The sequence below is a fragment of the Rhineura floridana genome, chromosome 11 (assembly GCF_030035675.1).
Source record: "Rhineura floridana isolate rRhiFlo1 chromosome 11, rRhiFlo1.hap2, whole genome shotgun sequence".
NCBI lineage: Eukaryota > Metazoa > Chordata > Lepidosauria > Squamata > Rhineuridae > Rhineura > Rhineura floridana.
The window spans coordinates 16,630,115-16,646,064 of record NC_084490.1 but is presented as its reverse complement, the minus strand read 5'-3'; the positions used below and the strand labels follow the sequence as shown (position 1 = coordinate 16,646,064).

General features: G+C 45.7%; 1 protein-coding gene across 1 annotated transcript in view; it reads left to right on the top strand.

Annotated features, from left to right (window-relative positions):
- Positions 1-4,621: 4,621 nt before the first annotated feature.
- LOC133365898 (uncharacterized) overlaps positions 4,622-15,950 on the top strand; it is a 31,789-nt gene continuing 20,460 nt past the window's right edge. The window contains exons 1-3 of the mRNA XM_061588330.1: positions 4,622-6,045; positions 12,521-12,793; positions 14,197-14,469. Of these exons, the coding sequence (XP_061444314.1) occupies positions 5,610-6,045; positions 12,521-12,793; positions 14,197-14,469 (982 nt within the window). The 5' untranslated portion in view covers positions 4,622-5,609. The remainder of the gene's footprint in view (positions 6,046-12,520; positions 12,794-14,196; positions 14,470-15,950) is intronic.

Genomic DNA, 15,950 nt, shown 5'->3' with positions numbered 1-15,950 from the left:
ACTCCTCAGATGAGGACGACTCAGGAGTAACAGCAGCAGACCCAGGAGCAGCAGGAGACATGGAGGAGCCTCCTGAGAATCCAGCTCCTTCTGCCCCTCAGCTGCAGAGCACCCCAGGGACAGCAGAGGCCCTGCAGCCAGACACAGACAGTGAACAGGATACTCCCCCCTCACCTGCAGAATGTAGACAGCAGAAGGTCAGGCAGAAGAGAGGCAGGCCTGTCTCCTTAAGGCCCAAACGCTGAGGGCTCACACCTGCTGTCCATCCTGCTCTTTATAAGGCACACCTTGGCTGCAGCTTGTTGCTGACTGCAACGTCAGGCGTGGCTTTGTGTAGACCTAGTTTCCCTGCAGCATCTCTTGACTGACCTCCTTGGCAATTGATCCCGGACCTCCACTAACCTCGCTTCGGAACTTCTGACTCGGCAAGTACGCTTTGGATAGGCCTGGCAGATTTACAACCCGACTGCTGGCTAAGGACTTTCCTTCCCTGCCAAAGACCCAGGAATTTCCAGCCCCCCCTGACACTGCTGAGGCAGTGTAGAGCTGACAATTACAGAGTTGCAAGAAAACCTGCACTTGGCTGACTTTCTCTTCTCCTAAAGATACAGGATCAGCCTCAGGCCATGGACCTGGCAACCCTAGTATGTATGTATTTATTTCCCTCCCCCTCATCCAAAAATTCTCTTGTTTTAACAATATTAAAAACAGTTTAAAACAAATTATAATCACAGGAAGAGGGTAGGCTCTGAAAATGTATATTTCGGGTGCCAAAGGCCAGAGAAAAGAGTTAAGTCTTCAGCACACAACAGAAACTATGCAATGAAGGTGCCAGTCGCACTTCTGGGGGGAGGAATTCCACAACTTAGGGGCCATCACAGAGAATGCCCTCTCCAGGGCAACACATACACAGAACCATCAAGAGGGGGCCCTCTGCTGATCTTAACACCTGAGAAGGCCTGTAGGGAAGGAGGCATATTTGGGGTCTAAGGGTGCCATACTCCTGACAGATATTGAGGGGCTTCAGTATGCCACACAGCTGTGGTAGAGGACGAAGAGTGTTGATGCCCTTGGGCTCTTCTGGTAGAAGTTTCCCCTCCTGGGCACAGCTGCAGCTCAGCTAGGGAATTCCATCACCACCCGGGCTCAGTCGAGACCGAGAACAGCACAAGTGGAGCCAGCAGAAAGCCAAAAGAAGGGGTGTTCTGGAAGGGTGTTGGGGGTGGAAGTGAGGGGGACTTACACTGCATTCTGAGCCCATTCGGCTCGGTCCCACAGCCCTCAGTCCCAGCAGCCAATAAACCAGGAAAAGTGGTGAAAAGAAACATGCATTTCATTCCCTTCTGCTTAGCCCTGCCAGTGCAGCTAACATCCTTCCCTCCCAGCAGCTACTGAACAGAGGTTGGGTGTGGCAGCCCCTTCCGCCAGCTCCACTTCCACCAGCCTTCCATGAGTTGGATTGCGCCTTGAATTGTTTAGGGCTTTAAACATAAATATGAGCCCCTTAACTCGGTCCCAGAAGCAAACTGGCAACCAATGTGATTGTTTTAAAATGGGGGTTCTATGAGATCTATTCTAAATGGAACCCCTAGTAAACTGAGAGCTCTTTTAAAACCGCAATCTGCACTAACATGTGTGACATAAACGAGGCCAGCCCTGGACATTTTGCTAGTCAAGTGGAAGGATGAGTTGATGCCACCTCCCCTTTCTATGTATAGACTGACTGAACTGGCAGGTGAATCCTAATCCTATATGGGCAATTGGATAGTGTCCTTCAGGACACCTGAGGCATCAGGCTAGCTTAGGGTGGGGAGGGGGAAGGACGTAGTGTGTAGAAACAACTAGGGGGCTGCCACTGCTACCTCCGGTCTCTGCCACCGGAGGCAGTCCCCTCCCTTTGCCTAATGGAAGGACCACTCTGATAGACAACATTTGTCTGAAGAGAGGGAGAAAAAAGAAATAGGCAGCTGTGTAAGCTGATCACACCTCCCACTAAATTACACTGAATCCATACACACTGTACACTGTATAGTACAGTTCTTAATGTTTGAAGAAATGTGGCCAAATAGGGACTTTTTCCCATGCTTGGTGGGGATGCTCAGGCCTGGGACAAGCAGAAATCTTTCCCCTAATATATGTTATGTAAATTTGTATAAACGAGCAGAGATTATCAACAGTCTGGTGCCAAGCTGGGACAGTGCTTGCAACGCTTGCAAGGATCTGCTTTACAAAGTACTGAAGACCAGACTTCAGTACCTCATTGCTGACCTTGAAGGACAGACTTCATATAGTGTGTGACTTCACTTCTCTTTGTGCTCACATATTGTTCACACAAAGCATGGAGGCCATGACTCTGCTCAAAGCAGCATTTGCTCTTGGCTGAGCCTCCATCGCCTTGCCCTCTTCCTTTTTGCCCGTCACCAGCAATGATGCAAAATAGGAGATTTGTGCTGGGGCTCAGCCTTAAAATGTATTTTATATATGAATGTTGGGTTGAGGAATATATCAAGGGTGATTTTTAAAAAATCCACTGAGCATGTTCAGAGGGTTTTCCTTACCTACCCCCAATAAAGAATCATGGTCTGTCCTTCCCCCAGATTTTACACAAACACACACTCCCAATTGAAGCACAGAGATTCCAGGGCAGTTGGCATGGGTTCCAGGCAGGCTTCAACCCCAGCACCTCTCTTTTTTCAAAACTTAAGCACTGAGAGAGTGGGATAGAGGAGTCCCTTGTTCATATGCAGAGGTGAGTAATATTAACAAATTCAGATACTGTTTAAATTGTGACTCATGTCTAAAATACACACAGAAAACTTACTAGGGTTTTGCAGCGCACTTAATAAACACATGTAAATATATATTTCTTGTACTCCATGTGAATCCAAAAAACCCCCAATTCATTCTTGATAATGAAAACAGGCTACTTTGCAGCAGAGTTTTAGTGCGGTTTCCCTGTACGCTTTCAGGCCTCCCTTCTGCACTCCACAGATGTACATGAAAATAAATATTTGTTTCAGTTGGACTTTGCTTCCTGGTAAGTGGATATAGGATTGCAACCTAAATATGCTATCCTGAGCTTGGTGAGCAAAAACATAAAAGTCCCTCTTGCTTATAAGTGAAAGTCAAGACACATTCCTCTCGTCATGTGCATCTCCCAGAAGGAGAAAAATATCTTAAGAGGAAAAGTGTGTTTCCTACACTGTTAGATGCTGGATCGCAAAGCCAAAGAAAAACAGCCTGTTGTCCTCACGTCTTCTGGAATCAGCACTTTGTATTTTTTAATATCCTGGGACTTCTTGCTGATGCATCCCTGCAGTTCCTTTAGTCTACACACACCTGGACCCTTTGTTTTTTACACATGCACCCTTAGCTGTTCTTTTTAGAAGACTACAGGTTGGGGCATGATCTGGCTTGAGATTGGTGGGGTGTCTACATTTCTTTAATAGCAGTACTATATGCTCCCTCTGCAAACACCCCCAACATCAGAGGACAGGGCAGAATTGCTGGAAACAACTTGTGTCAGATTCCTAATTGATTAGTATGGTCTCCTCTGTCTTCCTCCACTCTGCATTTTACTGCTCCTGCACTGTTTCTACCTCCCAAGTTTGCCAAAACGTTGTCACATCAGACACTCCACACTAAACCAAACACACACAAAGTGTGACTTGCTTCTTGCTTACTCTTTGTTACCAATGGCAGTCTCTCCATAGGAGTCAGTACTTCTCTACCATACAGTGACAAGACTATATTGAGTGTGGTATAGTTGTCAGAGTGCTGGACAAGGGACCTGGGAGACCAGGGTTCAAACCCCCACTTTGACCCATGATGCTGCAAGTCACTGTAACCTTCCTCGCAGGATTGTTGTGAGGATAAATTGGAGAAGGGAAGAACCATATAGGCCACCTTGTGGGATATAAATGTAAATAAATAAAATCTATGAATCTGTCTTATTTCCTAACTAGCCCTGGGCTTCTACTGGAAGGAAGGGTGGGATATAAATCAAATAAATAAATAAAATGTGCAAAAACAGGAGTACTTTAAGGGTATTTTACAAGGATGCGTTACTTGCCTGAGGATGACAATGAAGAAGAGGAGGTGATACTGAAACAGAAGTTTTAATATCATTTCAGCAGTTTACCTATGGAAACTGAGCATGTTCTACCTTTATACAAATTGCGTACACACTATCCTGGACATTGTCTCTCATTTAAAGCCTTTCATAAGCACACGCCCAAGGTGTCTAATTCCCCCTCCCCATTTTTCCAACTGCACATTATCAGCTTTCCATCGGCACAAGTTTTTTCTAACTCTACATTTTGTGTCCAAATGCACACTTTAAAAAAAAACAACCCACAAAAGCCTTGGGAAGAAATCCTCGGAAGAGGTACCCAGCCAGAGAGAGGAGGAAGTAACAGGTGAGCAGAGCAAAGTGGAGCCTGGCACTCAGGCCACGCCTCCCACTTCCCTCCCTCCTCCCTCCTCCCGGCAGCCAATCCGCGTGGTCGCAAGCTGGCAGCGGGCATTTCCCCCTCACCTTTGGCAGGCCAGATCAGTCTCGTGGCGCCTTGGCAACTGGGCGTCGCCGGCGCCGTCTTTTCTGGGCGAAGGCTGGCGGGGAAGGGGCGCGATGGGGGCGTGCTGCGGCAAGGGCGAGTCGGCGGGGAGGACGTGCATCTACTGTAGGGATAACGTCGAGCATTGTCACCCAAGGCCACAGCTACCCCTGTACATATTTTGCTGTGTTTGAATTACCGGGTGGGGGAGGAGGAAGTCCTGGGCCCTTTGCTTTTTGTGCCAGCCTCAGCTGCTATTTTTTGGGAAGGCTACAGGATGGGGCATGATTCGGCTACCACTGGCGGGGCTTCTGCATTTTTTATTTGAAGAGAAGCTCCTTCAAATCCCCCCTTCGAGCATCGGAGAGCACCGCAGAATTGCTGGATTGCGTCGATTTCTAATATAGGAGTAGGGTCTCCTCTTCCTCCCTCCCCCCATCGCGTATTATGCTGCTCCGCCCAATTGCTTCCTGCCACTTTCCCACAACCCCGTCCTCCCATCTTCAGATTCTGTGCAAAAGGAAAGCAAAAAGCAACTTCTCTCATCCCTGGAATGGCAATAACTGTCTGACGGCAAACCAAAATGCCCCAGATAGTCTCGAGCAGTCTTTTTTTCGGGGTGTGTGTGTGTGTGTGTGTGTGTTACTCTCCAGCCAGCATGTCCTTCAGGAACGCCGGGAAGCCCCTTCACACGTTATCGCTTTCACGTGTCTCTCGTCCGGCCCGTTCCTCACGTCCCATGCTGGCCTACAGACAGAAGGAATCCTAAAGAGAGGTTCCAGGCCAGAAAGACGAGGAGTAAGCGGTAAGGGAGGCTGGAGAAGCGCCAAGACCGTCTTCTCTGCTGCCCTCGGGCCGCTCCTCTCTTCCCGCCTAAGGCATCAACCTCAGCCGCTGCAAATCGGCCGCGGGATCCGCCCTAAGCGACGCTGCTGTTGGGAGGATAGGAGCGCAGGACCGCCCCGGACGCAGCCTGCCTTCCTTTTTGTCGCAGTCGCCGTCTTTGGCTGAGGAAGAGTCCCCTCCACAGTTGGCGGGGAAAGAAGAAGCGCTATGGCGGCGCAGGAGACTCCCGCCCCGTCGGCAGAAGACATATTCTTGTGTAAGACCGCCGACCAGCCTCCCGTCGAGGGGGAAGGTGGTGGTAGTCTCTCCTCCTCAGGGCGGCTGCGCAGATCCGCTCCTTGGCGCTTCTTCAGGCCTCGGTTCTCCGCGGAGTACTCCGCCAGTCAGCTCCTGCTGGACGCCCTGTCGGACTTGGGGGAGGACGAGCTGAAGACGTTCAAGAACAAACTCCGCGAGGTCCCCCTCAAGCAGAACTTCGAAAAACTCCCCGAGGAGAAGCTGGAGGAAGCAGATGCCTCGCGCCTGAGAGACCTCTTGATCGACTGCTGGCTCCAGAGTTACGCTGTGGAGGTGACGGCCGAGGTGCTGAAGGCCATGGGTCGCGAGTTCCAGGCGGACAGGCTCTCCCGCCTCGCTGGGAAAGGTCAGGAACGGGGCGGGGCTGCCTTGCCTGAACCCTGAACTGCAAGTAATAAAGAAGGGAAACATTAACCACCCATTTCAAACGGAAACATTTTGAAGTGCGTACATGTAGTGGTTAAGGTGTTGCACTACGACCTGGGAGACCAGGGTTCGAATCCCCACATAGCCATGAAGCTCACTGGGTGACTTTGGGCCAGTCACTGCCTCTCGGCCTCATGAAAATCCTATTCATAGGGTCGACATAAGTTGGAATCGACTTGAAGGCAGTACATTTACATTTACAATAGTTTATATATAACACATTTAAGTGATGGTAATAACTCTTAAACAGTCTGATTGCTATTGCTTAAGAAATTACCGATATCTTCACCACCCTTAGGGTGCAAAGAACAGGAAAGAAACTGTCTAAATGAAATGGCTCATGCCCTTTGGACTTGGGCCACATTCACACCAGACATTTATTCCACTATTGTTCCACTTACAGTCATGGCTTACCCCAAAGAATCCTGGGAAGGGTAGAAGGGTGCTGAGAGTTGTTAGGAGACCCCAACTCCCCTCACAGAGCTACAATTCCCAGGGTTCCCTGGGAAGAGGGGCTGACTGTTAAACCACTCTGGCCACTGAAGCCCGGTGAGGGGAATAAGGGTTTCCTAACAACTCTCAGCACGCTTCACAAACGTCACTTCCCAGGATTCTTTGGGGGAAGCCATTACTGTTTAAAGTGGAACAATAGTGGAATAAATGTCTGGTGTGAATGTGGCCTTGCTGTCCTTTGGAGCCTCTTTCCTTCATGTTTGAGTTCTGCAAATAGTTAAAAACAGGACCATAAGCGACATCTGCAGGCCTTCCCAACCTCTCTGGAGCACCTTCTGTCTTCCTGGGACAGGCTGGACTGCTCTTCTCATTTCAGGTAGGAATCTTTCTCAGACCTGAGGCACAGGCTCAGACCTATGGGTGGTGGTGTTCCCCCCCCATAATTGTGCATTGCCCCCTAGGATTTTTTGGAGGAAATTGTCTTTGTAATTTATGACATGACAGACAATGGCAACTTTCATTTAAAGAATGATAGCTTGTTTTAAGAACAGGCGCAAATTAAAATAGGAGCCTCTGAAAAAATCATCTAATAAGGCAGGACAAGTGCACAATAAAAGCCTCATCAGGAAGAGCCCCAAAAAGTCTGTTCACTCACGACTTTCCCTGACAGGGTGGATTTTTCATGATCATAGTCACCCTATAATTAGTTAAGTGATCCTGAAAAAACCAGCCTTATAGTAACGTGTTCCTTGCAGAGTTAAATATTAGAATTTTGTATTATGGGCTAGCATTAGACTCCACCCCATGGACTGTGCTTTGCTCTGCTTTTCATTTTTAGTAGTGCTGTTTACCCAGCCAGCAGAGTATTTTGTAGAGGAATTATTACTGCATGGCCATTTTTTCATTCACATGGCTTGTACGTGGAAGCCTCTCTACTGTGTACAAGCCCTGACATTTGGACTGAGGTCAAAGTGGTTCAAACTAAAACAAAAAAGGAGGTGAATACAGCCTTACAAACTAATTTACACAAGTTACTAGCCTGGCAAAACTCTTACTAGCCTGTCCACCCACTAGTAAATACATCAATTAAAAAGCAAAATAAAATTAAAAACTGCTGCTTATGACCCACGCCCTGTTGTAGCAGAACTCTTATGAAAAAAGAATAAAGCTACAGATAGCCAGACATTACAGTGCACAGGGAGAGGGATTTTGTTAAGACATTTGAAATAATCCTAAGAATTATTGGGTAAAGTGCCCCAATGATCTACTGTTTCTATTGAATTTCACTAAAATTTCACACCTCTAGTCAGTGTTTCAGTGGCTGCCAATCTGAATTTGTGTTCTTGGTACATTGATTAAATTTTATGTGTCCACTTGTGTCCTCTGGGTGTCCAAAAGCTAGGATTGGGTGTCCGTTTGGACACACAACTATTACTTTAAAAAATGCTTTGCCAGGAGGAGCATGTTTGTTTGCCTGCAGTAAGAAGTAAGACTTTATTTGTTCTGCAGTAATTATAATGAGTAGAGCAGGATTGGGTGCTTATTGCTAAAGGGTGAAATAAAGAGATAACTTAATGTGATCTGAAAAAATTGCAACCCTTTACTCTTAAAGCACTCGTACTCAAAATAATAGTGGCTATTTTTTTTCTTGATTACTTGATGGCAAAGGAGGAAAACAGCCCTAGAGGAATAGAAATATTGCTGTGTACACTACAGTTAGCTAGCTCGCTGGCTGGGCACCTAGGCTGTAACTCACGCTGAATTTCTGATTTTCCCAATATGTGGAGCTCAGCATGAGGCCTTTTAATCCAATTGCTTTCTACAACTAGTTTCCAGTTGCTTAGTTCATCCCTTATTTAGCAACCAGTTAAAAAGTTTTCCCTTGATTGCCCAAAAGGAAGGAAAATCTAAAGGCCAGCAACATGACTAGAAGGGGGTGTTGCGCTGTGTGTAATTGTGTTGCTCAATTTCGTTTAAAAGCAACACCACAGCAGCAGAGTAACAGCAGATGCTGAAATGCGAGTGTGCCAGCGTGTGCGTGCGTTTGCCTAAGAAAGCAGGCTTTTACCCTGCATCAGCGTCACTGAGACTTGAGACTTAGTGAAATAAGAAAAGCTACTTTATTTACAGAAATACATAGTAGATAGAAAAGGCATACCTAGTTCTAACTAACTAGCTAAGTTGGAGGCATAACGCCCAGGTGTAGGAGTTAGCCCCATGCTTAGAGAGAGCAGAGACAAAGGGATGTCTCCTCTCTCCTGGACAGCCGGAGAACAAAGGAGTGGTAAGGGAAGGAGGAGAAGGGGCAGGTAAGCTTCCCTAAAGACTTCACAGTCTAGCGACAGAAGGAAGTCAGTCAGAGCATCACAGGTAAAAAGGTAAACAAAGCCTGTCCATCTGGAGGACCCTAGCTCTATCTTCCCTCTGGAGCTTAAACAAAAGAACAAATCAGGAGTTGCTCTTGCCCCACTTCCAACAGGGTGAACTCTCACAGAGGCGTTTATTTTCTCTCTGCCCATCCCTAAATTTGTAGTATGGACAAATTTGTTTTTCAGGTGGAATCTAAAACTGAGATACCTAATGCAGCATCAAAGCCAAGCTCAGGAGTCTTTATCAAAGTAGTTCAGTTCATGAAGAATCAGAACACAGGGACAGACCACAGATGAAAGGGGACTGTAGCTGTAGGCAAAGTTAAGCTTTAAGTCTGGTATTCCTGGGGATCTCTCAAAACAGGATGAGACAATTCAACAGATTAAACTTCATTCATGTATGTTAACACACTCTTTGGATGGAGTAGGAGTAAGGGGGAAGGTACTGCTTTTCCCTTCCCTGGCTGGCCCTCCTCTCCACCAGAGTGTGTATGGGTTGGGTGGCACTATGCGTCTCTCCCCACAGGGCTGTGGAGTCAGAGTGGAGTTGGAATCGGGAGCAATTTTGGGTGGAGTCGGAGTCGGGAGCAATTTTGGGAGGAGTTGGAGTCGGGAGCAATTTTGGGAGGAGTCGGAGTCGGTAGAAATGTACCGACTCCGACTTCCAAATAAATTTTGATTGAGAAGAAGCAATTTTGGGTGGAGTTGGAGTCAGACAGTAGAAAAATAGAGGAGTCGGAGTCAGACAGTAGAAAAATAGAGGAGTCGGAGTCGGAGTTGAAGGTTTGGCGTACCGACTCCACAGCCCTGTCGCCCTGCCAACTATACCACCTAGAAATTTGGTGCCCCACGTAACAAGGAAGGCTGAGTACAGGGCTGCACAGGGCCCTTCCACAATCAGTCCTGCCCAAAGTGAGACTTTTCTTAAAGGAACAGCCAGACCCAAAATAAGAACATAAGAACATAAGAAGAGCCTGCTGGATCAGGCCAGTGGCCCATCTAGTCCAGCATCCTGTTCTCACAGTGGCCAACCAGGTGCCTGGGGCAAGCCCGCAAGCAGGACCCGAGTGCAAGAACACTCTCCCCTCCTGAGGCTTCCGGCAACTGGTTTTCAGAAGCATGCTGCCTCTGCCTAGGGTGGCACAGCACAGCCATCACGGCTAGTAGCCATTGATAGCCCTGTCCTCCATGAATTTGTCTAATCTTCTTTTAAAGCCATCCAAGCTGGTGGCCATTACTGCATCTTGTGGGAGCAAATTCCATAGTTTAACTATGCACTGAGTAAAGAAGTACTTCCTTTTGTCTGTCCTGAATCTTCCAACATTCAGCTTCTTTGAATGTCCACGAGTTCTAGTATTATGAGAGAGGGAGAAGAACTTTTCTCTATCCACTTTCTCAATGCCATGCATAATTTTATACACTTCTATCATGTCTCCTCTGACCCGCCTTTTCTCTAAACTAAAAAGCCCCAAATGCTGCAACCTTTCCTCATAAGGGAGTCACTCCATCCCCTTGATCATTCTGGTTGCCCTCTTCTGAACCTTTTCCAACTCTATAATATCCTTTTTGAGATGAGGCGACCAGAACTGTACACAGTATTCCAAATGCGGCCGCACCATAGATTTATACAACGGCATTATGATATTGGCTGTTTTATTTTCAATACCTTTCCTAATTATCGCTAGCATGGAATTTGCCTTTTTCACAGCTGCCGCACACTGGGTCAACATTTTCATTGTGCTGTCCACTACAACCCCGAGGTCTCTCTCCTGGTTGGTCACCGCCACTTCAGACCCCATGAGCGTATATGTGAAATTCAGATTTTTTGCTCCAATATGCATAATTTTACACTTATTTATATTGAATTGCATTTGCCATTTTTCCGCCCATTCACTCAGTTTGGAGAGATCTTTTTGGAGCTCTTCACAATCCCTTTTTGTTTTAACAACCCTGAACAATTTAGTGTCGTCAGCAAACTTGGCCACTTCACTGCTCAGTCCTAATTCTAGGTCATTAATGAACAAGTTGAAAAGGACAGGTCCCAATACCGATCCTTGAGGGACTCCACTTTCTACAGCCCTCCATTGGGAGAACTGTCCGTTTATTCCTACTCTCTGCTTTCTGCTTCTTAACCAATTCCTTATCCACAAGAGGACCTCTCCTCTTATTCCATGACTGCTAAGCTTCCTCAGAAGCCTTTGGTGAGGTACCTTGTCAAATGCTTTTTGAAAGTCTAAGTACACTGTGTCCACTGGATCACCTCTATCTATATGCTTGTTGACACTCTCAAAGAATTCTAATAGGTTACTGAGACAGGACTTTCCCTTGCAGAAGCCATGCTGGCTGTTCAAAAACAATATTTGGGCAGTTCAAAACTTTAAGTCATCCAAGAGAGTTGTATTAGGTTTGATGATGCAAAAAGTGACTGATGACAACATGAAAAGTAAATTAAGTAGTTCAGGCTCCCTTAGAACCTGAGATCCTGATCAAGCATGCCTGTTTCTCCTCCTCCTGAGAAAGACATTCCTGGCAGACTCCACTGCTACTCTCTACAGAGTATTCGCCAATGTTTCTTATAGGCAAGAAATAATACTAGAACATGGAGACCCCTTTTCTGACAAGTCACGTGAAGTTGTCAATGTTACGGTAAGGGTGCTGATGCCAGAAATGTCCAATATGACATTCTTAATGAAGACTCTATATCGGTTTCTAAATGTCATGGAATGTGACTCTCAGCAAGAAAGCATGCATGCACAAGGAAAATGTGTGTTGCAGCAGTATGTGCTTAGCACACAAATTATAATCACCTACCATCTCAGAGTTCTAAATTTTCCTTTAAAAAAGGCTAGGCCTGAAAGTGTTCCTTGTTTGGTAGCAGAGAATCGCTGTGGCAGAAGCAGTGGAATTGAGAGCGTGTGTGTGTGATTTTTCCTGAAAGAAGCAGGCTTTTTACTCTGCTATAAATTACTGACACTTCAGGCTTGGTTGAAAATAAGAAAAGCTACTTTATAGAAATACATAGTTGATAGAAAAGGCAGTCTAGTTCTAGTTAACAAGGAGGGGCAAAAACCAGGCTTGGTCATTGCCCCCATGCTAGAGGAGAGAGATAAAGAGAAGATGTCTGTACTCCCTCGGCTGGTCCAAAAAGGAGAGTTGGGAGGAGTGGTCAGCTTCCCTAAGAGCATCAGCTTACACTGAAGGAAGACAGGTAGATGAGTACAGGTCAGGTATAGCCTAGCCAGTGTTCTTCAACCTTGAGTCCCCAGATATTGTCATACTACAATTCCCATCAACCCCAGTCAGGTCAGCCAATGACCAAGCATGATGGGAGTTGTAGTCCAACATCTGGGCACCCAAGGCTGAAGAACAGTGGTAGACAGCTGAAGGACTCTATTTCCCTTCTAGCTTACAACTCCCCCCCAAAAAATTGGAGTTGCAATTTTCACACTACCTATTGAATGTGCTCCAACAGCAAGCTGTAGGAATAGAAGGGGATGGGGAATTGCCATGCCTTCTGCTGGTAAATATAGGCAAGCTGGATTTTTCTGTTACTAATACGTACATTGGCAACAGCATGGTTTACACAGGACCACCTAAGGAACATCCTGGAAATGTTGACGGAATCAGAGCTGAAGAAGTTCAGTGATATACTCCACGAATACCCCATCAAGCAGGGCTTTAGAACAATTCCCAAGGAGTTGCTGGAGGGGGCAAATGCTTCTCAGATCAGAGACCTGCTGCTTGAGTACTACGATGAGGACTATGCCGTACAGGTGGTGGTCACCGTGCTGATGGCTGTTGGCTGCAAGTACCATGCACAATGCCTCTACAATCGCAAAACAGAAGGTAAGGAATTTGGGAAGGGGAACATCGGCTGATTCTGATCATTTCAGTCTCTATTGACAGCAGATTTCCCACCCGTAGCTGCACTAGCCCAGTCCTGAACTGCAATAATAAAGAAGGGAAATAAAAATATTTCAGTTTGATACTTGTTAAGTAAACACAATAGTTTATATGCAAAGCATTTAAGTGATGGTCATAATTCTCGGTGCTTTTTAACAGTCTGGCTGCTGTTGTTTAAGTAATTACAAATGTCTTCAGCACCCTTAGGATGCACTGAACACCAAAGAAACAGTCTGAATGAAATGGTTCGCTGACATTTGGACTTAGGGTTGCCCTTTGTGGAAGACCGAGTCTTCTTTCCTTCATGACTGAGTCCTGCAAAGAGTTAAAATCAGGCCTGAAAGTTCAGAAGGTCTGCATGCTTTTATTGTATTTTACTGTGAAGTTGTACGTCGCCTAGAGTGGCCGTTAATTCGGCCAGATAGGCGACTCACAAATAAAATTTTATTATTATTATTATTATTATTATTATGCTTCCTCCACCCCACCCCCCACACCTTCCTTCTTCCTGGGCCAGGCTGGGCTGTTAGAATCACCTGAGAGCACAGAAGGACAGGAAGCGGCTTTAAACAAAGTCAGACCAATCACTCTTGGTATTGTCAACAAAGACTGGCCATGGCTCTCCAGGATTTCAGGCAGGAGTCTTTCCCAGCCTCGTCTGGGGATCTGGGATCTTTCGCATGCACAGACAGTGCTGTACTACTCAGCCTTGGCCCTTCACCATTCAGCCCAGCGTGAAAGGCTACTAGGGACAGAAAGATCTGTCAATTTTGGTTCTCTCAGTTTCTCTGTTTTCTAATGTTAAATCCAGTCCTCTACATTTCTGCAGCAATCTGCGGGGTTTTTTTTAAATCCTCATGAAAATTCTCTACCATTTTAGTGCGAATTTCTCCAAACACACACAATTTTGTAGGCAGTTTTGACAAAGGTATACATTTTTGCAAGCCATTTCACATCGTATCATGCCTTTTTGCATGTTATTTTTGCTCATATATTCATTTTTTGTACACTTTCCCCATATATATTCATTTTTGTAAATGTTGTTTAGTTGGTGAACTGCACCCCCACATTCTAATAAATGCAAATTTCAGAGGATGGCTATGTTTCAGTTCTCATATTTTGAAAGTGTGAATTTGATAAATTCTGCTTGAAATGTGAACTGAATCGAAATTCTCACCCATTGCTAAAGGCTACATAGTGAATGTCCTGCCAACAGCCAGCTCTAGGAAGGGAAGGGGGATGGCCATTCTTTAATATGCTGGTAAATGTTAATGCTGGTAAATGGTAAACATTAAATTGTATTTTTTTCTGTTCAATGCTGCTACTAATACAAACTATGACAATAGCATGGTTTCCACATGTCTATCTGCTGAACACCCTGGAAATGTTGGAGGAGTTTGATCTCAAGGAGTTTAAGGTGAAACTCCAGGAGTTCCCCGTCAAGGAGGGCTTTACAAATATCCCGAAGGAGTTGCTGGAGGAAGCAAATGTTTGGCAGCTCAGAGACCTGCTGCTCTACTACTACGATGAGGATTATGCCATAGAGGTGACAGCTGAGGTATTGAAGGCCATTGACTGCAAGCCAGAGGCAGACTGGCTCCTCTATGTCATCAGAAAAGGTGAGGAACTGAGGAAGGGGAACCTTTGGTTGATCCCAATAATCTCAGGAGTTCAGTCTCTAGTCTGCATTGACAGCAGAATTCCCACTTATGGATGCACACTAGTTCAGTCCTGAACTGCAGTAATAAAGAAGGGAAATAAAAACAAATATTAAACTCAAACACTTTTAAGTGCATTCAATAGTTTATATACTTACCTACAAAGCATTTAAATGATGGCAATAACTCTCATTACTTTTCAACAATCTGATTGCTGTTTCTTCAGCACCCTTAGGATGCACAGAACAGCAAAGAAACAGTCTAAAATCAAATGGCTCACAGACCTTTAGACTCAGTTTCTGAGTTGTCTTGTATATTATTTATTTATTGTATTTGTACCCCACTCTTCAGCCAAAAAGGCTCCCAGAGTGGCTTACATACAATCAGTTAATACAAGACAGTCCCTACCTATAGGCTTACAATCTGAAAAACATGACACGCAAGGGGAAAGGGGCAGGGAGGGAAGAGGGAAAAAACACACTCAGGCATAAATTCTTATATAGTTGTTCTTATAATGGCCACCAGTCATAAAAATAGTTCAGGGGTAGGAGGTGCCTGATGGAGCTGGTCTTCTAGCAGAGCTGATAGAATGAGCCCTGCTTCTTATTTCTCTCACTGAGGCAGTCTTCTTTCTTTCATGCTTGAGTCCTGCAAATAGTTAAAAACAGGCCCATAAGTTAAGGAAGTCTGCAGGCCTTCCCAGTCCCTTTGGAGCAGCTTCTCCTCTCTGGGACAGGCTGAGCTGCTGGAATCATTTGAGAGTGTAGGAATGGCAGAGGCTGCCCTATACCAAGTCAGACCAAATGGTCCATCTAGCTCAGTATTGTCAACAAATATTGGCAGCGACTCGGCAGGGTTTCAGACAGAATTCTTTCCCAGCTCTACCTGGAGACACCAGGGATTGAGCCTGGGGCCTTTTGCATGCAAAGCATGTGCTCTACTAATCAGCTTAGTCTGCACATGGCCATGTGCTCCTTGAATAAAATCGGTCTTAAACGAATGCTCAATAAATTAGATTGCCAAGTACAGAAATTAAATTAAAGATCAACCACACAAAATCAAAGATTATGGTTTGCGGCAAATTCTCTAAAGCTAAGAATATCTGGATGTTAAATGGGTCCCCAGTTGAACAGGTCGCATCATTTAAATATCTTGGAATACACCTGTCCAACAGCCTCTCCTGGGCAGCACAAATTAAAGCCATGTCACTACCCGGAACTCAAATCCTAGGCCTGACCAGAAGGTTTTATTTTTCGCAGGGAGGCCAATTAGTTCTCCCTATGGTTAAAATACTCAAATCCAAAATAATACCAAAGCTCTTGTATGGTTCAGAATTGTGGGGCCTCTCAGCTGGTAACCAACTAGAGTCAACTCAAAATGCATTTATGAGACTAGTATTAGGTTTACCAATGGGGACGCCAGCAGCTCATTTAAGAGCTGAA